At 40.6% G+C, this 25329-nt stretch overlaps 1 protein-coding gene across 5 annotated transcripts; it reads left to right on the top strand.

The window, feature by feature from the left end:
• The first annotated feature begins 1130 nt into the window (after window positions 1-1130).
• etv1 (ETS variant transcription factor 1) lies at window positions 1131-24864 on the top strand. Of its 5 annotated transcripts, none has more exons than XM_023277869.3 (13): window positions 1131-1914; window positions 2185-2287; window positions 2824-2914; window positions 3240-3287; window positions 7715-7768; window positions 13665-13794; window positions 15035-15223; window positions 16939-17186; window positions 20151-20219; window positions 20314-20382; window positions 20494-20663; window positions 22085-22186; window positions 23033-24864. In XM_023277869.3, the coding sequence occupies exons 1-13, from the start codon at window positions 1781-1783 to the stop codon at window positions 23252-23254; spliced, it is 1629 nt and encodes a 542-aa protein (XP_023133637.1). In that variant the 5' UTR covers window positions 1131-1780; the 3' UTR covers window positions 23255-24864. The 5 variants fall into 5 exon arrangements, with proteins under 5 accessions (XP_023133637.1, XP_035807605.1, XP_023133638.1 ...); XM_035951712.2 differs by having other exon boundaries at window positions 20148-20219; XM_023277870.3 differs by having other exon boundaries at window positions 1141-1918; window positions 20148-20219.
• Window positions 24865-25329: the final 465 nt, after the last annotated feature.

Here is a 25329-nt window from a genome sequence, read left to right as displayed (position 1 = left end):
TGTTTTAAATGTCACAGTCTGAAATGAGCAATCATTTATCTGTACACTCTCAGCAACTCAAGCTTGCAGACATATTTACATGTCATGTATTTTCAGCAAAAGATTTTGTGGGTAAGAATGTTCAGAAAACCAAGCTGACTTGCATACTGCAAGTTGCAACCAGACGTAGAATGACATCCTGGTATTATTGGCATACTGTATTTGACACGCTAAGTATTAGAAAAAATTTCCCGGCAAACCACATTAAATATTAGTAGTTACTCATCATGCCCAGTTTCAAAAAAACAAGATGACAACACACAAAAGCCAAACCCAAGGCTTCAGAACAGTTCTCCACAGACAATGGGTATTTCATTATTTTCAACTGTAATTTAGGATGGAAAAGTACAAAAATGTTTTCATTTTATTAATGGTTGTCTCACTTTGTTATGCTAAATTCCTAGCAAAACGTTACCTGGCTTAGCATACCTGGTGAGCAGACCATTCTGGAAAAATTGCAGTGGTTAACTATGCATAAAGTTAGCATCTGTTATCTTCCCAGCAGTTGTTAATGGGACAAAATAATGACAATTTAGTCAGAACATATTTGGAAAAGTAATCTTAATGTCAATATGTCAATTTGTGTAGTACCTATAATTGTAGAAATGAATAATATCAAAGAAGTTATATGAAGTGGAAGCAAAGTTTTAGGTGAAAACAGGAATATGTGACTGCTAATTAACCATCACTATAGTGTTAGTTATCATAGCTACTGTAGCTTACTTGAAATGTTAATTAGCCACACATTCACCCTGCAAACAACAGTGGTGTTCACAGCTGTGTTTAACTAACATTAATATCTTCATCATGTTACATTTGCCACAACGCCCACATAAAGATTTTTACAGGGAGAGAGGAATAAATGAGAGCAGCGGCCATGATGTGTACTTGTAATGATGTGAATGAACCTGCTAAACCTTCACCACAATATCTGGACTTCACTTACATAATAATACACACATTCCTGTTTATGGGTTGGACTTGATTAATCTCTAATCCATTAGATGCAATCACACAAAAAGTAAAATAATAACAATAATCATAGCAATGCACAAACTATTAGATATGACTGTTCAGTTCATTTAAAAAGTTAAAGTGTTTGTGTTTTTATTTTTTTCCTCAGATTTTGGAATAGCTGTAAATGAGTGTTCTTGCTTTGGCCACTGCTCTTACTTAACGTGCGTTAGGAAGCAACGCTGAGGTTTTTGGACGTCCTCCTCGGCTGACCTGAGCTTCACTTCCAGGTCAGTGGCTTCTGCAGGTCCTCGGCTCTCCCAACAATGTCTCCCTTACAGAGGAGGGAAGAACTGGCGCTTCAGCAAGTCCCTCTGGAGGCTCTTCAAAACACCGTTACCATGGACACAAACTTGACCGGGAGAGGAGTGAGTGGTGCGTTTGTGTGTACACACTGTATGCGTAGAAACCGAGAGGGAGAGTGGGTGAAGACAGGACTGTGTGTGTGTGAGAGAGAGAGAGAGAGAGAGGAGGGGGAGTGCAGGTGCAGTCTGCATGTGTGTTGAAGTGTAAATTTAAAAGCAGGAAAAAAAAATAATCCGCTGAAGTTTGGTGCGTAATTCCTGTTTTTAATGAAGCGCTCCAAACTTGAAGCGTAAATATAAGCACATGTTGGGGTTGTCAGTGACTTCTCCCCGTGACTGAAACCGGGCGTGATTGACTGCCAGCAATCTGATCCAGTGAAAGGCATTGACAACCAATAGGAAGCGGAGTGCGGCTTGTTTCCATGGGAGGCCCCGGGAGGCGATGCCAAGCGGCTAGAAAGCAACACAGTGAGCGGGGAGAAGCGCAGGCTGCAGCCGGGACTGTGGAGATCCTGCAGCCGTTCTGTGGCACTCTGCACACGGATGAAGTCGCTGGGTGAGTACGTGTTGTTCTCCCATACTTCCTCCGCTTTATAAGTTTATTACGTAGCGAACAGCCTTTCGGTGCGCCCTCTAGCTCGGCGCGCTTCTCCTTACGCACCAAATGACTTAAATTGGCAACTTAACTTTGCAGCAGTGCCGGAGGCGTTGTCGGTCATTCCGGGCTCAGAACAATACAAAACGGGGTTTCTCAGTGAATAAAACACAGATGAGAAACTATCAGTCATGCTCTTCTTCTTTCTGCTTTCTGTTTATGTGTCTGAAGGGTGACGGGACGGGACAGATTGCAGCTTGCTCGCCAATTGCAGCCACCACAGTGCAGAATGGATGGATTTCACGACCAGCAAGTGCCTTACTGTAACTCCAAAGTGAGTGATCTCTGCCTCAAAAAACAGTGAATCAGTTTATAATGCACGCCTCCTCGTCTTCATCCAGCTCCCAGTCTCTTAATGAAGATTTTTCATCCTGATTTGTCTCTTTCACAGCATCTTCAGTGTTGTTTCTGATTGTGAAAGTCTGTTCTCCCCTCTAATTCCTTCTATTTGTTCTGATCCCATCTCTGTCTTTCTCTCTGCTGCTGCCAAGACTCATTTCTCCCTCAGGGACCATTTAAGTTTCCTCTAATCATCAAAGATAAACAGCTAAACAAGGTGCCCACTACTTTACACAGTGTTGTTGGTTATGCACCATGTTACAACTTGTTAATCATGTCTGATATGTGAAGCGCAGGCCCCTTTTGCATGTGTCAAGCTTTGCAAGTGTGTAAGGCATCAATGAGTGGCTCCTTGAGGCTCTTTCATTCGCTATTTCACTTGCACATGTGCTGCAGCCAACAACAGAATCGCTGCTCCAGTGAGGAAAAGAGAAAAAAATTGATTTTTCTTTTTTTTTTTTCCTTTTTCAGAAGCTGCAAGAAAAGGCAACGAGCTGCGAGAGGCCAGCAAATGACAGAAAGAGAAAATTCATTAAGTCCGACCTGGCTCTGGACACTGAAGGTAGACACAGGACAGAGGGAGAAGTTAATTTCACGGCTCCTAAACATTTAGCAAAATTCAATTGGTTTGTGGCCACCTGCGCTGCTAACTACAGAATCTCAATTACAACACAGCAGCCTGTGATGATTCTCACAAGCCTCTGTCAGTGGTCAGAGACACAAATTGACTTGTTATTAGCTGCACACATGCCCACTGAGCTCCAATGGCATATCAGCCAGCCATAATGAAGCAACTTGTTTCTGATGCTTCTCCTGGGCTTTGACTCTGTTTTTTTTTTTTTAACCGCCTTCAAACCTCATTCTCTGCTTTGGTTTTTCCCTTTCAGAGCTCTTCCAGGACCTCAGTCAGCTGCAGGAGACTTGGCTTGCAGAAGGTGAGTGCTTTAAATCTCGAGCAAAAAGGAGAGAGCTGAGAGATGGGTAAAAATGGATAGGTTGTGAGGGGGGAAAAAAGCTGCCTGGAGTTACATGCCTAGCGTCGCAGTCCAATTAAAAGCCTGTGTGGAAGAGGCACCTTGTGTGTCATGCATACATTAGAGACTGTGAGCGAGGGGTCTTGAGGGAGACTGAGGAGGCTCTACCCAGAGAGTGTCATCACAAATTACCAGGAGAAGGCTCTCCGACGCTCACTGTCTCTTCTGCTTTTGGCAGGAGCTAACGTGCTGCACGCCAGCCGCCACCACTACCTCCACCTCCACCAGAGCTCTGCTGTAGTCCACCAGCTCCCTCTCTCTCTCTCTCTCCCTCTCTCATCTGCTCTCTCTCTCTCTCCCTCTCTCTCTCTTTCTGCTTCCTCTCAGCACACCTCTCTATCTTCTACAGCTGTACCATCACCTTGTCTTCTTCAATTTCATTTCTTGGCGGCAAAAAAAAGAGAGAATGGATCTATAATTTTTTTTTTGCAAACTTCCAGAACACCAGTCAGTCTCTCAAAGCAACAATTGATTTTTTTTTTTTTTTAGATTTCTCCATCCATTTCTTTGCTTTTTCATATTTTTTTTTCTCTAATGGCAAGACTTGCTCGTTGTGGTCTAACTGAGACGTGATGCTTCAGGATTTAAGTGCGAGCGTCCTCTTTCCGTCGTGTCTGCAGCACAGAAGTTTTGGTTAGTGGTGAATATTGTTCATCCTTACTGTGTTTTTTTTTATGTGCATGTGTGCATGTTGGACTTTTGTATTTGCATCTCACTGGGATGCAACTTACCTTAATATTGCATGTAATCTGAAAGTTCATACCACGTATGATCGTAGAAGGATATTTTAGAATTTTACAGTTAAAGGTGTGACATTTTGGAGGATATTAAAAGTAGTATTTGATCTGCTTTGTCCCTTTACAAGCAGATGCGACTGTGGAGTTGTAGAGTGTGAAAACACACGATTGCTTGGAAAGTTTTTGCTTGTTTACAGATCAGAAAAGTAAAACAAATTAACAGTTTTTCCTCTGAAAAATGGTGTAAAAATTAAGTTTGTAAATCACTTTGCTACTTCTGTGACTGCAGTTGTAAAAGCATTTCCGTCTTTGCTCTTCTGCAGCTTGTTGGTTTCTGCAAACGAAAAAAAAGGAAAAACTCTAAATGTAATATTTAAGCTGTCGTTAATTTGTAAAATTAACATTAAAATTCAAGTAAAGAAAGGATTGTTTGGGAAAAAAATACTGGAGTGAGGGATGTAATTTTTTACTAAAATGCTTCATATTTAAATTTTGATAAACAAGAATACAGGGCAGAAAGACAGAATGACCACAATTGCTTTTACTATATTTTTTAAATTTGTATCAAACAAAGTCAATTACAATTTGTGAATTTAGAAATTTTTTTTTCTATTATACGTCTGCAAGAATAAAATGCTGCCCTGCTCGAGAATATATCTTTTTCTTACCAGTGCACACGTAAAGCCATAATTCTAGCCGTAAAGTAGAACTCTAAAGTGTGCAATATAATTGAATCAACTTTAATACTTTATTTTAACAAAGGATTGAGTCGTAATACATCCACTGGAAAACTGTTGAGAGAAATTTTAGCTTCCGCTCTCCGCGCAGCCAAAAAAGACTCAATCATTTATGGGCTCCATCTATTCTTTAACACATTTGAAAACGCTCGCAGTGCAATCCAAAGCTTTTAAAAAATGAGACGTATTCTTTGAAACTGATATTGGAAGAGTTGAGCCGACTCCTAGCAGCAGTGAGGTGAGATGAGGCGTCGCGCCGCACACCGCAGGGTGTGTAAAAGAATAAGACACGATTTTAATATTTCAGTATCCAAAGTGAGAAAAGAGACAGCGGCTGATAAGAGGTATTACTGTTAAGGATTACAGTTCTGCCTGTCATGGATCAATGTGATGATGTACGCTTCAAGATTGTAGATTTAATGAATGACTTCCTGTCCATTAGGATGAAAAGGAATACCTTCCCATTTCTAAGATTTATTAGTTCAGGTAATTGAAACAAGAGGAGGAATTATAGCGACAGACTGAATTTCCGACTCCTAAGACCGAGAGGCTGAAGGTTTGTCATCTGACAGGCAAATGTTTGACCCTTCAGACCACAGCAGTCCTCCTCCTCCTCCACACAGGTTCCTGCACTCGTTTAAGTGCCTCAAAGAAAAACATTCTCACAGATTTCTGGCTTTAAAAGTGCATTTTCCTGTGTTACCACGTGAAAATCAGGCATAGATAACATTGTTTGTCTTGGAAATCAGCAGGCAAAATGGTAAATTTGTTTAAAACTCAATCCTGCTCACTGCTGTGGTAGCTTTAGAAAACTCCTCTGATAGTCTCAGGCCTCTTGTTTACAACCTTTACAACTTCTCCCTTTTCTTATCCTTCCTCTTTTTTCCCTTCTGTCCTTCTCCCCCCGCCTTTTTTTTTTTTTTTTTTTTTTTTTGTGAATGGCGGCAGATTTCCAGCCCTGCCGTTCTCCCCAGGAGTTTGTTGCAGAGATCAGCTGGCTCATTCACAGACTGAGGCCGGTGACTCATCCATCCTGTACTTCCTTTTGGACACTGAGACGTTGCTGTTTCCTTTTTTTGTTGTTGTTGCTGTTGTTGTTTTCCATTTCTCCTCTCAGTGTCCCTGTCCAAGTTCTGTTTTCTAAAGTTTTTTGTGAGGGAGCGGTTCCTGGATTGTGTTTTTTATTGTTGTGTTGGTTGGGCACTTGAGGTTGTTGAACTTTTTATTGGAAAACAGAATTTTTTAAGTGTCAAACATTTTGTAATGTGTGCGAATGAGTTATCATAAGAAGTCTTCCTTTTATTGCTGTTTATTTGTTACATATTCAGATGTTAATGTCATGGCCCTTTAAGAAAGCATGCAACAAAGTGGAGTAATACAGCAAAGTAGCTCTTTGTAAAAGGTCTCATTAAGCCAGAGTTGTTTCCCACTGACAGTAATTCAAACAGGACAAAATACAAATTGTGTTCAAAAGAAAAATGCTGACAGCTTCAACTACACCAGGATCTAGAATGAAGTGACTTCTGCGTCTTTGTTTGCTGCTCTGTTCAGCTGCTTGACATTCTTTGAAAATATGGAGCAGTTTCTCCTCTTGATCTGTTAATTGTTTACTCTCCTCAATTCACACCTCTGCTGAGGAGAAAAACATCCCTGACCACATCAAGAGTGACAAAAATGGAAAATCTGTAATTTTTTTTTTAAATCGCTCAACATGTCAAGGCACGTTCCTGATCTTGTGATAATGAGGATCCACCTCATTGTCTATATAAATAGATGTGCTAATGACACATTTAAATCTCTCCTCTTTTTTTTTTTTTTTTGCCTTTCGCTTGAGAGACTCAAACTTGACGGACACAGAGAACTGTCGCTGAGTGTAAATATGTGTGATATAAATATGTACATGCGTAATTGGAGCCAGAGTGGAGCAGGCTTCATTATTTTAGCATTAGCCTGAGTGCAGGGGCGTTTGAAGCGCAGGTGAAGCATTGCAAGGTTTGGAACAGACCTAGCTCGGTAGGTACAGGTGGATTCACCAGTAGGGAAGAAGCCAATTAGATACTGTTAACAATGGGTGTTTGGCTGCTGGCAAGAAGTGAGCGATGAGGCTGCAGAGCAGTCAATGGACAAAGCGACCTCAGGAAGTGGAAATAGGAGGGAGACGGTCACCTAAAGCAAAATATTTTCTCCCTCTCAGGCTGGAGTTTGTTGGAAAATTTTAGTAGTTTTAGTAAACTGTAGAAAATATATTGGTGGAAGTGTTTCAAGGTTATTTGGTGTGTTTATTTTCCTGGTTACTCATGTGTTTTTCTTCCTGTTATTGAATAGTAAAAGTCAGATTTAACTATCAGCAAAACAAAAGATTAAATTAAGATCTGACATGGTTTTTTAACCTCTTTGTAATTTTTAAAAGGTTGTGTGTCAGCTACTGATACAAGCTGGATGAAAATAATATCGATATTGACAAGAAGTCAGTAAAGTGAAAATTGTGTGGTATGACTGAAAGCTCTGGAATTTTCACGAAAAATTGTCATTGAAATGTTTGTTTTATTTTAAAAGAAATGATAATTTAATTAGATTATCGCCACAGCTATGAGGATGTTAAGGCATTTAAAAAATAGACATAGGTGCCAGAGTAAAAATGAACCAATTTTCTCCCTGGTTTCCTATAAAACATTTTTCACAGCTGTGTTCTTCAAGAGGCAAACAGTGCTGGGATAGGCCATACTATCATCCCAGGAGGCTTTTGCCAGCAGGGGGGGAATGTTGAACTGTAAAAGAACTGTGATCAATGCTGCGTTGTCCATCAACATCAGAAACAATCATCCCGTTTCTTCTCCTCTGTTCCTGTCTTAAGCTCAAGTTCCCGACAATGACGAGCAGTTCGTTCCAGACTTCCAGTCTGAAAACTGTGAGTAAGAGACCATGTCGCTTCTCTCTCTCTCTCTCTCGCTCTCTCTGTGTGTGTGTGTGTGTGTGTGTGTGTGTGTGTGTGTGTGTGTTTGGGTGTGAGTGAACATCTGTGCTGTTTTTTTCCGCTCGTCCCAACTGGTGTGTTTGTACTCGTGGAAAGTGTCGGTGTGTGTTTTTCCGTGTCTCTCAGTCCCCTCACCTTTGCTTGCACAAGTGCTCTCTGGAGAGCTGCAGCAGTCTAGTGGGTCTGCAGACAGGTGCCTGGGTGGGGGGTTATCTCTCTGTTTGTGTCTGTCTCGCTGTCTTTCCCTTGTTGCTCGTGAACCTCTCCCTGCCACTGAGATATTATTGCGCTGTGACTTATTTGCATAAGGAAACATCAAAATATTGTGGCTGATTTTTTTAAGTGGTTGAAGTGATATTTTTAACTCCAGGTAGTCCAAACTGCTGTCAATTGATGGCTGTTTTGAATTTATTAAAATAAAATCTTTTCAAAAATGCTCCGCCTTGACCTTTCCTCGAAGTGCTTTTTGTGCAAACCATCCAGTGTGGTTACATTTTCTAAATCAGGCAGTGTAATATTAGTTACTACTATATCTATCCTTGGCTGGCCTTCTTGTACACTCCCCCAACCTTCACTGGGGATTTTACAGCATGAAAGCAAGCGTGGATTTGTTTTTTTTTTTGTTTGTTTTTTCTCTTTCTCTACATATTTTATCCCACAAAAGAACAAATTCTGTTTCTAAGAATACTTCCTTAAAGTTCGTAAACATCCTCTAATGTCTGACATGAGCCGCTTTTGCGCTCTCAGTGTAGAGGATAAGGTAGTTAGTCGTACTTCACCTGGTTGTGTACGGTGGTGGCACATGGGGACTGGTGACTTGGCACGGCCCATTTCTGGAGGAAGTAGTGCCAAGGTGGGGACAGAAATTGAGTGAGTGGAGCTCAGTGGGACCCGGAGCGAGCACATGTCTTTCAGAGGAGCCAAAATGCACATGAAACTGTGAGAAAATACACAAAACTGCATGTCCACACCCTGCGTCTTCCCTATGTCCTCAACGCCCTTTAACCTGGAAATGAAAAGTTGAACAGAAGGCAGAAGTTGGATTCTGATCTGGAACAAGGGGAGAAGGTCACATCTCATATTTAACAACCTTAATTTCAGTGTACATTGAAAAGATTTAGTGGTCGCAGAACATTATGGTAAAAATAAACTGGGATGGGTCTGGCATCGAGCAAAGTCACAGCTCTTTTAACCCCATGTGACCCAGATAATCATGTAGCAGGTTACTGGTGGTTTTCCAGATTAAAAGCAAGGGAGGGGTCAAAGTTTTCTCTGTTTTTTGCCGTGACTGCTTCTACCTTGAAATGGCAAACTTTAACAGCTTTGGATGGCTGGGAAAATGCTATAGTGAAATTAAGTTGAGCAATTTCATGACCTTTGTGACCTTTGCATTTAAAACAGATTTCTTTTAGTCGAAATCAAATTCAACTATAGTTTGAAGACCACTAAAAAATACATTTAAACCCATTTTCATTTAAGAATATTTTATCCAATTCTTTCCATTCATTTGACTTGGTTTTCATTGTTCAGAACAGTACAACAATGAATTCAGCAGCTGTATTGCAACCAAAACAGTCCAAACCTTGGATGTGAATTATTCTACCCTAAAATCCAAGATGGAGGAGCAGCAGAGAACCAGAGGTCACCAAGACTGTCCTGTTGTCCTTCAGAGGTAGCCAGGGTGGGTGGCCATGGTGGCAGGAGACTGCTGACCATCTGAATTGTCCTGTTGGCAAACCTGCAGCAGACTGGAGAGGCACTAACAGATGGCAGGAGGGTGAGGGCACCGTGGTTGGGCGCTTGAGCAGGCATCCCAGCCGGCAGCTCTCCCATATGGGTTTCACCAGGCCGAGAGATGGTGAGATAGAGAGACAGAAAGAGGTGAAGGTGGAGTGAGATGCAAGAAGAAGTTGTACCTAAAGAGATGAGAGACGACAGAGAGTAAAGGTGGAGATATTGTAGTGGAACAAAGCAGCTCTGATGGTGACTTTTAAACCCGGAATATTCTGTATTTTCAACAACAATGAACCGATTCTACACAAAGTAAGGATGTGTGAAATACAGTAGCTAATCTGTCTGGGAGTTAAAGAGTCAAAAAAACACTGGGCGACATATTCCTTTATTGCGATCAATGCGGGCACTGTTTGTCTTGCGTCAGTTCCACACACACTACAGTTTGGCCATAAATAACCGTCAAAGCGCTGCATGTGCAGTAATCCGCAGCTGAAAATAGTGTTGGAGCAGCATTTGTTAACAGAGCTCAACACTGTAGATTATTTGGAGGAAATTTCAAATCTGCATCTGAATAAAGTCCCTTAAAATGCATAATTTTACTTTGCTTAAGTAATTTTTACTTAAGCACTTACTTTAGGAAATAGCTTTGTAAAAAATAAATTACTAAACAAGCTTTATATATATTGCGTTTATGATAATTCACTTGAGGCACACTGTCAGAAGACTAAGGTTGTGTTGCCTTTATTTTTACGTAATATATATATATATATATATATATATATATATATATATATATATATATATATATATATATACACACACATATACACACACACACATATATGTATACATATATGTATGTATATATATATATAGATAGATATAGATATAGATATAGATATAGATATATATATATAGATAGATAGATATAGATATAGATAGATATACACACACATAGGTGACATCAATATGTCAATATTTAGGTTTAAAAATATCCTAACTAAACTAACATTGGCCATAAAGAATGTAGCACAATTAGCATTAGCCAAAACCTAATCCTTTTGTGTTGTTTGTATAGTGTATGCTAACTACCTGATAGCAGTAGCAAATAGTAGAATAGGAGTTTAATAAAATGCTCTGATAGGAGTGTAATTAATTTAAGAATGTTATTTGTAGAATGTGAAATGAAATATGAAAATGTTTGTTATCCTGAGAAAATCCAAAAATTCAGTTTTTTGTATCTGTTCTATACAACTGTAGGTTCATGTCTGTTTCAAGATAGCTAACATTTACATTTAAATGTTTCGATATTATTTTCAGTCGACAGCTAGAATGAGAATAACAAGTGGAAGCTGAAGGAGGGGAAAAGAAAAAGAGATCTGCGTTGAGGCGTACTGTAGATTCAAAAGGAGTATCAGAAAAGTGGGTTTAGGATTTTTGTCCCTTTGCTGTTCTTTTAAATTTTCACGGCCTCAGATTCATCACCTCTCTCTCGAGAAGCTGTGACTGTTTCCCTCAATGTCAACTTCGCACTCTCCATCTATGCGGCACCGAAGCAGCATGTGAGCGGCCTCGAAGCGAAAGTGTCCTCAGGCTGAAGGAGGAGAAGGAGAAATTTCTTTGTCTCAAACTCCAACACAGATGCTTACCATTAGCATAACTTAGCAGGGAATGAAGGAGTAGAGGAGGTGTAAAATGAGGCCACACGTTACCAGCAGATCCGAGCCTCGGTCATTTAACAGCAAAGGCGAGCACCTACAGTAGGTGAAAATGGAATGGAAGGTTTTTCGCTGTTGCCAAAAGACCTGTATTTTTTTATGAATGGACTGGAGAAATATCTGCCAAACGAAGGCTCTGGTTCTGCCAAAATGCACAATTTGTACCTCAGAGTAAACAACAGTTGAGGCCAAGAGTTCCTTGATAGTGTAGTGAAAGGATTGGCAAAAAAAATTGCAGCTAAACTGAAGTTATTAGAACTAAGGGTTGTAGGAAAATAAAGATAAAAATGAAATCTTGAATGTTGAACCGTAAAATATTGCTTCCGTGAAAGACAAACAGATTTTTCAATATTTAAAGCAAAGATTTCTATTTAGTCTGTGCTGCAAAGACCAAATAAAATTGTTAAATGTTAAAGTCAGTCGCACAGAAAAGGAAAAAAAAGCCAACAACATTTGCATTCGAAATAGACCCAGTAATTGTTCTAACTGCTCCTTCTTTTAAACACCCTACCATCTCGGGTAATCAATATGTAGATAATGAGAGCAATCAAGCAGTGATGGGCATGACATTCTGGACTAAAAAGGAAGTCTGTTTTAGTCAGAGGCAATGCCCTCGCTATTGATTTGTGTACCTTGGCACCCCACTGATGAAATCTATTGTGACATTTCCATTTCTAATTTAAGACCCTGTGCTGCGGCACACGTGAAGACATTGTTAATGGCTGATGCAACGTTTGCAGCTAAACACAATATTTTTAAAGTTTTATTTTAGATTTATATCTAAACTGAATAACTGAAAAAAACGTATAACAAGAAATGAGCTGCAAACAAGACGTCAGAGGAGTCAGCTCTGGGACTAAACTCAGAAAAACTAATTCCTGTATGTTTATTGTCGTTGGTAATTAAAGTGGCGCTGATGGTGATGTCGACAGGCAAAGCTGAGGTATTGTTTTGACTTCATAAGCTCTTAACAAGGCTCTGCCATGCCAGTGTCGTCAAAGGTCTCCCCTCAGGAAGTGTCTCTTTGACCTCCGATCGATGACCTGGAAAGGTCAGGCCCCCAGCGAGGGCTGCGAACAACCCCTGAGCTTTGTCGTGCCGGGCCCGTGTGGTCCGTCCCCCAGGGGCTCGGCTGTGCGTCAGATGGGGGTGTTGGCAGATCGACCCCTGCTCGTACGGCAGCTGTCAGTCAGCCGTGAGAAAACTCCCCAAAACATCCTCCTCTCTCAGCTCCTTGCAGCCTCAGAGACCTTTCTGACTGAAAAGAAAAATACTCCCAAACCACAGATTTGAGTCTCTTTGGTCATCGAATGTCTAAATGTTTGCACTCAGACTGGACCAGGAGTTGATGAACTTCCTTTCTCCATTTATAATTTCTGGTCACTTTGTTTTTTAACCCAGGAAAAGGCCACCTCTCAGCCTGAAACATCAGTCAGAAATCCCCCTCTTCAGCCTGAGCTGGCCCTCTGTCCTGTTTGATAGAGCGCTGTGGGATGGCTGCACTGCTGCTTTGTGTGCAGTCGCGGTGAGACGGCGATTGGCAAGGCAACCTTAGTCTGACTTCATTCTGACTGACTGGGTTTTCGTCAGAGGCGCAGTCAATTGGATTAGCGTTGATCATGACTCAAGATGATGGGATGTTAATCAGGACTGATCAGGCACTTAACAGCCTCTCAGATGCACTGGGCTCGCTGTGGGGCCATAGGTAGAGAGCGCAGGGCCCCCTTCAGATCAATGAACCCTGTTGTTGTCGTCTGGAACGTATTGACAGCCAGCTGAAAGCAGATAAAGCATTTAGAGGAGCTTGCCGCACACCCAGTTTTATGATTGTCATATTTCACTAACAGAGTCGCCGTCAGGAAAAGGCCAAACAAATGAGATTTGAAGTGAGTTGTTTGTGTAAGTGATGGCCTGAGATGTCAAATAGTTTGGCAGACGAACACTTGGAAATGCAAGTCTTTCAACGTTAATTTATCCATCACAAATTCACTTTATCAGCGTTGACTTGGTGCACATTCATGATACCTACAATACAATACAACTGTTTTCGAATCTGAGGAAAGCTGTTGGATGTAGTTTTGACAGATTTGGTAAAAATTTTGGATAACGGCCACTTACATCATTTGCTACAAAAACATACAAGCAAAATGTATCAATTTCCTTCTTAATTTATGTGAATGAGTTGCACAGTGCCTGAACTGAGGACAGAATTTCAGTTGTTTCTTTTTCCACTTGTTCACCCTGGCAAAAATGAGATCGTGCTGTAAATATGGAAACATCAGAAACTTTCCAAAATGTTGCAAAAAAAATCATTTGCACCTCCACCTTGTCTTTCAGTGACTACATTTTCTTCTTCTTTGTTCCTCCCCCCTTCATAGTGGCTTTCCACGGACTGCAGCTGAAGATCAAGAGGGAGCTGCACAGCCCGTGTTCAGAGCAGAGCTCCAACTGTAGTCAGGAGCGGCCCTTCAAACTCCAGTATGGAGAGAAATGTCCGTACAGCATCAGGTGGGGGAAACACAGCACTCGTTCAAATGTCTTTTACAAATGCATAAACTATTCTTACGAAAGCTTCCGTCACAATTGCGAATAAAAGCAAACACTGAAAAGAAGCTGCAAGAACAGCCACTGCTATTTAAGCATCTCAAAAAAAAGCAGTCTCTATATTTTGTATTGCCAGTTATTCAGTTCAACATTATATTCTGTATTCAACTGAAAATGACTGTAGACACTTGCTTTTAAAATTAAATCAACCAACCGGGCAGTAAAAATAAAGCACTGATGTATGTACAATCAGTTATTGTAAATAATTTTCCAATGTTCAACTCTGTATTGTGATTATTTTTAATTGGCCTGAAAAAGACATTTTGCATGCATTTGGTTGCTATCAGGAATTAGATGTATCAGAAACTGCAGGCGTCTCTTTCTGTTATTTAAAATGAATCCAAAGCACCTTCAGAAAAGACTCACATGTACAGTCATGTGAGTGTTTCCTTTTGTTCACTTTAATGAACATTAACAGGTCCTTGGGATGCGAGTGTTGCTTAGTTACACTGAACTGACTTGATTTGTACTGCGTGGCACCCAATCTACTTGCATGCTGCTATAATGACATCGTATGCTGACAGTTTGTGATTCATTTGCTCATCTGGTGACATCTGCTCAGATGCACATAGAGAACAAAAAAGGCAAAGTATATCATTTAGTTGATGTTGCTTTACATCAAAATTCCCCATGGTTTATACCAAGAAATGTTGTAATGTTTCCTAATATATTCATTGAAACAAGTCAACCCTGCTCTGAGGTAGCTTTTCTTTTTATTAAAAAACTGAAGGAAGGACGGATGAGTGCTAAACAAAAGAGGCCAGTAATAGAATAGACATTTTTACCAAATTCCCTTTTAAAAGAAACACCAATTTAAGAAGTAGCAAAGCAACCATTCACACAACTCTAATCTAATTAAAATCTGTTTAACCTGTCTTTTGTGCGACAATTTGCAAATTTCTTTCAAGCTATTCTACAGAAAATACAGTGAAATTAAGATAAGACGGTAACAATTCTCCTTTCTTATTTGACATATACACATATGTTTAAAACCTGAAACATGCCATTTACAGCATCCAATTCAAATATGAAGCTTCATTTCAGCACAGTTAGAATACATTACAGATCATATGCTGAACTCTAAAATCCTAGTACCTGCAGTAACAGAGGCATCACTGACTCTTGTCTCTTGCCTTCACCACAGTGCCTATGAGCAGAAGCAGCCCACAGGAATGAAGCCCTCCAGCCCAGTGACGCCCCCCTGTAGCACCCCTGTGTCCCCCCTCCATCATGGCTCACCCACGGCAGCCCCGACACCTAAACCAGACAGGACCTACGCCCACATACCGCCCTCGCAGCCTCTCCCTGACAACGCCTACTCTATGGACCACAGGTACTGCAGCCTGCAGCCTTTTACATTTACATCACATTTACATGTGGGGCTTTTAGCTGGCGGTTGTGCTCAGAACATATTAGAATAAGGTCACAGCAGCAGATGCACATCTGAGTTTTAGTTACAGGAGAATTCCATTGGCTGAGTGAATCATCAGTGGGCGGGGCCAAAACCAGGAACTTCCAGATGCACATTATCTCACTGCTAAACGTGGGTGACAAAGACATTTCTATTTTAGTATTAAAATTTCAGTGTCCTCAAAGAGATTTACTGATTTTAGAGCCAATGGTGATGGCAAAAAATTTTCCTTTGTGTCATCCGTTGGTGGAATTCTGTATAAACAAATATGCATGAAGCAGAACTTTATTTCTTTTTAATTTATAAGTATATGTTGTATTTACTAAAAATGGCAGCACATCTTTATCTGTATGCATTAACTGCATGTTTCACACTCTGCTTCTCCCACTCTTCATGCCTGCTTTAATAATAAGGATCACCTATTATCACTCAGTTGTCACATCTGATATTCAGCTGTTCACTAATTATCAGTTTTTTTATTTGCTTTTACATAACTCGATAAAGTAAAAGAATTTAAAAGTTTTCTTTTTTGACTCTGAAGCAGCCACCTCTATCTGTAGTCACGACTTTCTGTTCTTGACCAATGCCCCGCCCACAGTGCTGTCTGATTGGCTAATAATAGCCTGTTAACACTGCAGTAGAAATATAAAAAGCTCAGTTTTAATCATCCATCCATCCATTATCTACACACCGCTTAGTCCTCGTTAGGGTCATGGGGGGCTGCAGTCTATCCCAGGTGACTTAGGGTGAAGAGGGACACCCTGGACAGGTCACCAGTCTATCACAGGCCTGCACACAGAGACAAACACACTCTCACTCACATTCACACTTACAGGCAACTTAGAACTACCAATTAACCTCAGCATGTTTTTGGACTGTGGGAGGAAGCCGGAGAACCCAGAGAAAACCCACACATGCACAGGGAGAACATGCAAACTTCATGTGAACCAGGGATCTTCTAGCTGCAAGGCAAGAGTCCTAACCACCAAGCCACTATGAAGCCCTCAGTTTTAATCAAACATATAAAAAACATAAATAAATACAGGCATTTCAGTGACTTTGTATGAGTTAAAATTTAACACCAAATTTTTATTTTTACTGTAAATGTGTATTGGTTCCAAATATTGGTTATTGGACTCTTTGATTATTAATAATTATAATCAGCCTTTAAAAAAACCTATTGGTCAACCCCTATTTCTATATCTAATGTGGTTTGATCGTTCAATCTGATTTGTCATCTTTGGGAACTGAGATCAGAGCGTGGAGATTATTCCATTAGAAATAAAGTAATATAATACAGATAATAAGTTAATCCAGTCTTGTTTTCTAGTTCCGGCTTCTTCGTTGCAAGAATTTTCTATTTTGGTCGTATGATATTATTATCTGTCCATGAATAAGAATGGGCTTCGTTAGGTGTTTTGTGAAAGCTAATAAGCCAGCAGGCCTTTAAGCTTATAATGTTTTATCGTAATGTCATATTCAAATCATGCAACTTTATATACTGTCATGCATCCTTGTATTTACAAATTACTTCTTGATAGTTTTTCGTCACTGATTTTTCAAATAGGATTAAACTAAACGATATCAAATGTATGTCTGGTGTATATTGAAGACATTGAATTTGTCTTGTGGCTCAGATTTCGACGTCAGCTCTCAGAGCCTTGCCACTCGTTTCCCTCTCCACCGACGATGGCTCGGGACGGCCGGCCCATCTACCACAGGCAGATGTCTGAGCCTAGCATCCCCTTCCCTCCTCAAGGCTTCAAGCAGGAGTACCCCGACCCCCTCTTCGAACACCCGGCCATAATGGGGGCGCCGCTGCCCCACACTTATCCCGCCGGCATGATGATCAAGCAGGAGCCGAGGGACTTCACCTACGACTCAGGTGAGAGATGTGGAAAAGTTTCTGGTGTGTGGGTGTTGCTTTAAACTACTCTGGGAAGTGAAAGAGCCAAGAAGTGTTAGCAGTCTTTTTTTTATTTTTTTTTATTTTGCTACCAGAGCATTATAATTTCAGGAATGGAAGAAGACATGGTGGGAGGGGGTGGCGTTTATTAAGTTTGCCCATTATTAGGGCAGGGGATCTGGTTGGGCCGGGTGTCTGCGCCGTTCGCCATTTCCTGTCGTGCTCTAATAGAAAAGAGGGGGGCCTATGCTTGGTCACAATCCAGAATCTGCCCTCCCACGCTTGTCCGCTCCCTTTGGTCAGAGAGTAAAGGGACATAATCATCAACCCGAAGCCTCTGTGGAGCCTGAGGCTACATCAGGACATGAATGGACATTCACCGGACTGCTGGGTTCATTCACAAGGCGACAGCGAGACCCAGGAGAGGCAGAGCTTGAGGAGAATCTGTGTGACCAGTCAGGATGAAATGAATCCTCTTACCCAGAAGAAAAAAAACCCAAAACAAAACACTGTGGGCTTCTTTCACATCTCTTTTACTGTATGTTGCACTTTGTTTGTTTTCCTTACAGCAGCTCGGCAGTTTTTTGTCACCAAAAGCAGTGATTTTTTTCTGGGTGTTTTCTCACTTTGCAGTGGCAGGTTTACTTCTCTATAGACATGTTTGAAGAGTTTCACAGCCGTGTGGTTTCTAAATGCTAATTAACACCACTGGAAAATTTCAGAAAGAAACATTGATTTCAGTGTAAAAACATCCTATTTTTTGATGGATATTCTCTCATGTCTGTCAGGTTGATTCTTATTAGCAGCACAACTGCTTGCATCAATTAATATATCATTGAATCAAATTTTTACTATTAATTTGTCTAAATTGGGTAAAGTATGTTCAGTGTGCAGGCTTCAAATTGACTGTTTTGTCTAACTGACAGTCTAAATTCAAAGGTTACTTTATTCTCAATGACATAAATCTGAGATAAACTGCATTTAACTACTAAAACCAGTAAACTAGCTGCAATATTGCTTGATAAATAGGTTAAACGATTATCAAAATTGGTAAGATTACAAGTAACCAGCAGCAAACATGTTAAAATATAGAGTTCAATAAAAAGATTATAAACAAATAGAGAAATGTATATTTAGTTAATCGTAACAAGAGGTCTTGCCAGTGATGTATCCACTGCTGTGAATCCAAGATGGAGCATCAGAGTGAATTTATTAGCAGTCACAGTGGAGCATGTTGACTGGAGCAGGCCTGTTGGAAAGGATGGGAGGGGAGCTGGTAATTTCATTAGCAGCAATTTCCTCTACAAGCCCATTACTTTGATGAAGCTCAGAGAAATGTTTATGGGCCTAAATGAAGGGCCTCAGTCTGTTTATTGAACATTCACTTTGTAACCTGTTTGGCCGTTTTTGATCACAGCAGCTCATCTGTGTTGTGGGAGGTTCGGACATGTACAGTAAACAGGCAAGTCAATGGCACAGTGTGAGAAAGCAAACTGATAAAGGAGGGGTTGTGTACAAAACTTGCATTATGAGAGGGTTAGACATTTATAGATAGATTATTTTAATCACCAAATAGGTACAAAAAAGTAATTTTTTCATTAAAAGATTTAACAGATTCTTCGGTATTTATTAAACTGTTCAAGGGAGTCCAGGTGAAAATTTGATATATTAATTGAGGAAAGAAAAGATTTTTTAAAAAATACATGAAAGATCAAAATGGCAGTATTGCTAAATGCAACATCCAAATCACAGGAGCTGCAGTTTCTTCATGAAAGTAAAATATGTCACAAAATAGCATTTTTAATGAAGCAACATATTGCTGCAGAGATCCCTCGGCCTACAAATCATATTCTCTAGACGTACAGGACCAGACTGCAGCAAAGATTTCCAATTACTTAAGAAATATAAAAACTACGACTTCCAATAAGATTGGGACTTTTATTACAATATAAGTCAAAATAATCGCAACGTGATGTTTTTTGCATATTGTTCAGCCCTCAGATTGAGAGGCTGACCAGAGAAAACAAAATGAAACCAAATTACAGTCTCTTCCCATATTATGTACTTTCTGTTTTAATGCATTCAATATTAAAAATACATGACAAAACAAGAAATGGTCCAAAAAAATTTACATACTTGTTTTGGTGAATTTGTGTCCCTTTAATGACAAAAATAGTTGAGTGACACTTGCTACTCAGAGCATTAGCACCCATATGATCTGTACATCTGCTTCATCCAGCCTGTGTATGTGTGTTGTGTGTTTTGATCAGATAAACAGGTGTCTTCACATTTTGATTGCATTGTTATTTAATCTTGAGTGTTGTATAAAACTGTGCGACATAACTTTTTCCGCTTGAGCCCCAACCGCTCAAAACCAGTGAGAAGAGCAGTGAGAAAAATAGAAAAACAGAAATTTCTCGTGTTAAATAACCCAACTAATGACTAATAGTGTGTTTACGCTGGATGCATTCACTTGCAGTAAGACTGAGAAGAGAAGTTCTCAGGGTCTTTAAATCCAAAATGATGGCTTCAGAGCCATTCTAGCTAACATGTCGCAGGGAAAACGTCAAAGAAACCAACACCTGCAGGTCCATTTAGTTTTGATCTGAAAAAGCGTGTAAAAGCATCATCTTGAGCCCTCGCATTATGAAAGAACTTACATCATGTCAGCTGGTGTTTTCACACTAGCGCCGTGTTTTATTCGGTAGTAAATCTTCCTCTGAGTGGAGACGCCCGCGGTGCGTATTAGCAGTGTGATATAGTGAGCTCGCCTGTGGCTGGGAGCCATTGCAATGCCGATGCTGGAGGGCATTTTCTTTAATCAGAGCCAGTGGTGCATTGAGTGAACAGGCTTTGACTGCTCTCAGATAACTGAGATAGTGTTCTTAATGCTGCCTTCGGGCCCTTTAACACCCACTCTTGTTCTTGCCTGGCTTTCAGCAGAAGTGCCTAGCTGCCATTCTGTCTACTTACGGCAAGACGGCTATCTGGCTCACACTAACAGGACTGAAGGTACCAACGATGATACGTGTGGATGTTGTGATTGTGTGCTTACGGCTTTTCCCTGAATGTGGCATCAAACGCTCCTTTTTGACGTGTCTTCCAGGTTGTATGTTTGACAAAGTGGCGAGACACTTCTACGACGATACCTGCGTGGTGCCGGAAAAGGTCGAAGGTGAGTCATCCCGAAGAAGATTTTAATACTTTTGAATATCACAATGAAAACTAAGTATTTTGTAGTAATTTTTGACGATCATGCAATAAGCCTTTCTTCTACCTCCTGTAGGGGACATCAAGCAGGAGTCAGGCCTGTACCGTGAGGGCCCATCATACCAGCGCAGAGGTTCGCTGCAGCTCTGGCAGTTCCTCGTGGCTCTACTGGACGACCCGTCCAACTCCCACTTCATCGCCTGGACCGGCCGCGGCATGGAGTTCAAACTCATCGAGCCAGAGGAGGTGAGAGACTCAGGAACGCATTATTCTTTGTATTAATTGACTGTTTTTATCTTGAGTTTTTATTCTGTTTTCATTTGTTTATACTATTAGGAGCACGCCCATTGAATTTTACTACACATATTGTTTTTTTTTATGTGAGAAATAAACCTTAGAAAAACTCAAATGATTACCTGATTAAGTTATTCAAAGAAAAAAAGCAGGTTCTGGTTAGTTTTTTTATTATTATCAATTAAATGTCTTTGGGTTTTGGACTGTTGAGCAGACAAATGAGATTTTTAGGACTAGTTTTGGTAGTTTTTCTGTTATATTTGGTGTTCGATTCACTCAAACATAAAAGATCAATTATGATTGAAATAATTGCTAGTTACTTCTCTAAATCCTACCAGTGCCAGGTGAAAATGTGTATATTCAACGTGCCACACCTACATTTGCTAGTTTAAAAAGAAACAAGTGTGATACATCAAATCAGACAATGTCAAAGGACAACATTTAAAAAGGAATGTGTAATGTTCTCTGCTTTTAAAGTGGTCAGACTCTGATTTGCCACAATATATATTTATTTATTTATTTATTTATTTATTTATTTATTTATTTATTTATTTATTTATTTATTTATTTATTTATTTAGCATTCAGCCACATCTAACCATCTGACCCTCATGGCTTTGCCCCTGCTAAATATTTCACAGGACATATTCCTTAAAATATAACCCATGTTGGTGGTTGGGCCTTTTGAAATGGAACAGAGGCTGCGTCTGTGTACGTCCACATCACACACAGTGGGACTCAGTCACTGTTGCTGGCTGCTGGAGGGGGGAGGATGCAGGGTGCAGGAGGGTGTGGGAGTGCAGGAGGGAGCAGAGCCTGGCAGTGGTCCACACAGCCCCATGGTGTCTAGAAGCACAGGCCAGCTGCAGCTGACAGGGGGGCCCATTCATGCCATCAGGTGACCAAGCACACTGGCTTCGGGACGCCGCGGACACACGTTAGCTCCTGGCTCTGCGGTGGGCAGGTGTAGCATGTCGACGGCTACGCGGACAAAAAGACAGCAGATCCACTGATTGGGGGGAAAAGGATCATATGGGGCGAGGAAGAGTGAGAGTGGGAAGTAGAGTGAAAAAATCCCAGAGAAGAGAAGCTGAAGAGAGAGCTGTGGGTTTGGACTGCGAGGCCGGGTGGTGGGTGGTCTGGTAGACAGGTGCTGTAACATCTGCTGCCTCCTCCGCTGGGTGTGTGACAAGCTCCTAATGAACACATCCCTGGTCAGGTCTGCTCACGCTGGACACACTCTAATTACTGTTATTTGGAGAATATGGATAAGTTTATTTAACATTTCAGCTGCGGCAATGTTCTCGTCAGGAAATGAGGCCTGTGTGTGACGTGTCTGTTTACTGACTGGCTTTGTGCTGTTTGTGTGTGAAGGTGGCTCGTCGGTGGGGGATTCAGAAGAATCGGCCAGCGATGAATTACGACAAACTCAGCAGATCGTTGCGCTACTACTATGAGAAGGGAATCATGCAAAAGGTAAATGCCAAAAAAAAAAAAATCTTCAACTACAGATAATATTGTGTTTTTAAAAAAGATCATAAACAACACCGAGGGGGATCCAGAAGTCAGTTATTCTTTGCTGCCATTTGCACATTCTGAAAACAGCTCACCATTTTAAGATGAAGAGCTGCAAGCTTTTACACACATTAAATGAGCTGATTGACACCACCTGCGTTAAAGCAGCATCAGGTGTTAACTCCCCTCCCCCAGGTAGCTTATAAAAGGAGGAAGCAGAGCAGAAGTGGTGCAGCTACTAAAGAACAAGAGTCAAGACCTTGTTCATTTCCTTTTATTTTGTTATTTTTGTGTTTTCTGAGCTATTTCTGTTCTTGTGACGCTTTTCTGCTGTGAGCAGCTCCTCAGTTTCTTTTACTAAATAGAGTCCCTCCACAGGCAGCTGAAACAGAGTGTTTTGTAGGATGAATGATTGAGTTGGTGGAGCTCAAGAGCTGCAGCATTTAGGTTTGCATATGAGGAGTTTAAATTGAATAAGGAAGCCATTAGGGGTCAAAACAAACATGAAGTCTACAATGATAAAAAGTCCTCTTCTCCACTTCATGCTCTCTGCACCAATCATTTTCAGCCATCCGAGCTGCATTGGGTGGCAGCCATAGCTGAATTTACTCAAATCTTATTTCACCTGAAGCCATTTCCGTAGACTGACTTGAGACATGAGGTTAATAAAATAGAATTTGTTTATAAAAATGTAATCTTTTTAAGCATTGAAGGGTTCAGATGAAGAGTTGCATTCCATAGACAACATATTGAAAAGAAGGTTTCATCTTACATGTAAAATTCTAAGTCGTGTCCGTCGTCTTGTAGGTGGCCGGCGAGAGATACGTGTACAAGTTTGTGTGCGACCCCGAGGCCTTGTTCTCCATGGCGTTTCCTGACAATCAGCGGCCGGTGCTGAAGACGGACATGGAGCGGCAGATCAATGAGGAGGACACGGTGCCGCTGTCGCACTTTGACGAGAACATGGCCTACGTACAGGACGGGCCCTACTGCCAGCCGCACCCCTACAGCGAGGGCTACGTTTATTAACGTCAGCCCCCACACACACACACACACACACACACACACACACACACACACACACACACACACTCCAGCACCTCCACGCTGCCCTCCTTCCCCCACCACCACCCCCTCCAGACACCTGAGACTGTCCTGTCCTCTAATTCACAGTCGCTCCGGGAATAAGACTGAACACACACATGCAGCGGAGCTCCCCTTCCCTCTCCCGCCTCGTATAAACACACACACACACACACACACACCCTCTTTTTTTGCTCTTGTCTTTCTGACATCCAAGCCGCACAGCAGAATGGAGAGTGCACTTTATGGACAGGAATGGTGTTAACCTGCCGGGGGCTAGCTATGTGGTTGGCTTTTGACCGTTGTTTATGTTTGTACATTAATGTGGGAATCATTCTGTTTGTTTTTTTTATTTTATTTTTATGATTTTGAGCATGTGTCCGCCTTGTGAGACTGGACTCAGCGGCTAATTCATGGTCACCCCGAGGTGATATTCTGAAACTTTGATCTCCTGCAAAAGAAACAGTCTACACAGCAAATGGAAGGATGACCTTTTTTTTGTTCGACTGTCGTTTAGTTTGTCCCAGACCATCCTGTACTGGAAACGTATTGTAACGATACTTTTATGGTGAAGTGACATGAATATAGACTTGAAAAAGTAATGTGATAATAAAAGAAACCTTTAGCTATCAGTAAGAACTGCCTCGCCACCAGTCTGAACACAGCACCTCTGTCTGTCGATGATCTCTGCCCCCCTCGTCCAATCAAACTTTAGATCTCATCACGTAGGTGTTCTTGCTGTAACTACATAAACTGCACTGGATCATCCCCTCGACAGCTAAAAAACACGTGGTGGTTTGGGAAACATGAGACTGCGGCACACAAGGATGCACCAAGGAGATGGATGGATGGAGAATACATTTTTTCTGCATCACACATGACCGACGTGTGTTTAGGATAATCGATAAAGCTTCAGGCTGCTGTAAAATAACTCATTCACTGTAAACAGCAGTTTCCTTTGTATTCTGAAATGCATCAGAGCAGTAGTCATTCATTTTGTCATTCAGGTGTTCAGTTTTTCGATGAACAGATGGAGTGTATGTACAGATCGAGTGAAAACAGCAGTTCATTCACATTCAGGATAATATTTGCATCCCCAGAATAAAAATAATAATTAAAAAAAAAAAGACATTTGATTTCATTGGCATAGACAATAAAAAGCTGAAAAAAACAAAAAACTTAAAAACTAAATTTTCCTTAATTTTTTTTTGTTTGTTTTGTTCCAGGCGAACATAAGGTGTATATTTTGCTTCAAAACTGTTGCTTTGCCATTAATAGGTTGCTTTTTGGTATAAGAATTATTTAGAGGTTTATAATGTGATGAATAAAAAACTCATGTTATATCTTAATGTTCCATTGTATAATCAGGTAAATGCACATTTTGTTGCTGCTTCAAATTCTAGGTGTATTTTCTAGTCTTAAAAAAACAAAAAGAAAGGAAGTGTGGCAGCTATGGCCTGCTATTCTATTCTATTTCTCTTTTTTGAATTTTCCCTTTGTTTTTTTTTATTATTTTTGTTTAATTCAAGCATTAAAAAAGAATCTGATCTGTCTCAGTTTTGTTTTCGAGGTTCAAGTGTGTGGGATGGGATTGGCAATAGGAAAAATTCTGTAATAAAATAGCTCTGAAAAACAAAGTTATGACCACTTTTCACATGTTTTACGTAACTGATCATTACATAAAAGGTTTGTTGCTAAGGAGTATTAGTATTTATCCTCTTAACAGATTTATGTATTGCTTACATATGATTTTAAACAACATTTTCCTGGTTATTTCCACACACACTTATCGTTTATCACATCTTTTTTTGACAGAAAAGAGTTTGAGGTGATAAATTTACATACTGGAAACGGGTTAAAAAAAATACAAAAACAAAAATGCGTGTATGTTTGTCTGTGTACAAAGACTAATAGATTATGGACTCTTGTCAATTTCCAAGTTGGAGAGAAAACTCCCAACCACAAAGCATTTAACCAAAGTGACACCTGAGGAAAAATCAATGGCTAATTGAAGACACCGC

The sequence above is a fragment of the Amphiprion ocellaris genome, chromosome 9 (assembly GCF_022539595.1).
Source record: "Amphiprion ocellaris isolate individual 3 ecotype Okinawa chromosome 9, ASM2253959v1, whole genome shotgun sequence".
NCBI classification, from domain to species: Eukaryota; Metazoa; Chordata; class Actinopteri; family Pomacentridae; genus Amphiprion; species Amphiprion ocellaris.
This window is presented reverse-complemented; position numbering and strand designations above follow the sequence as displayed.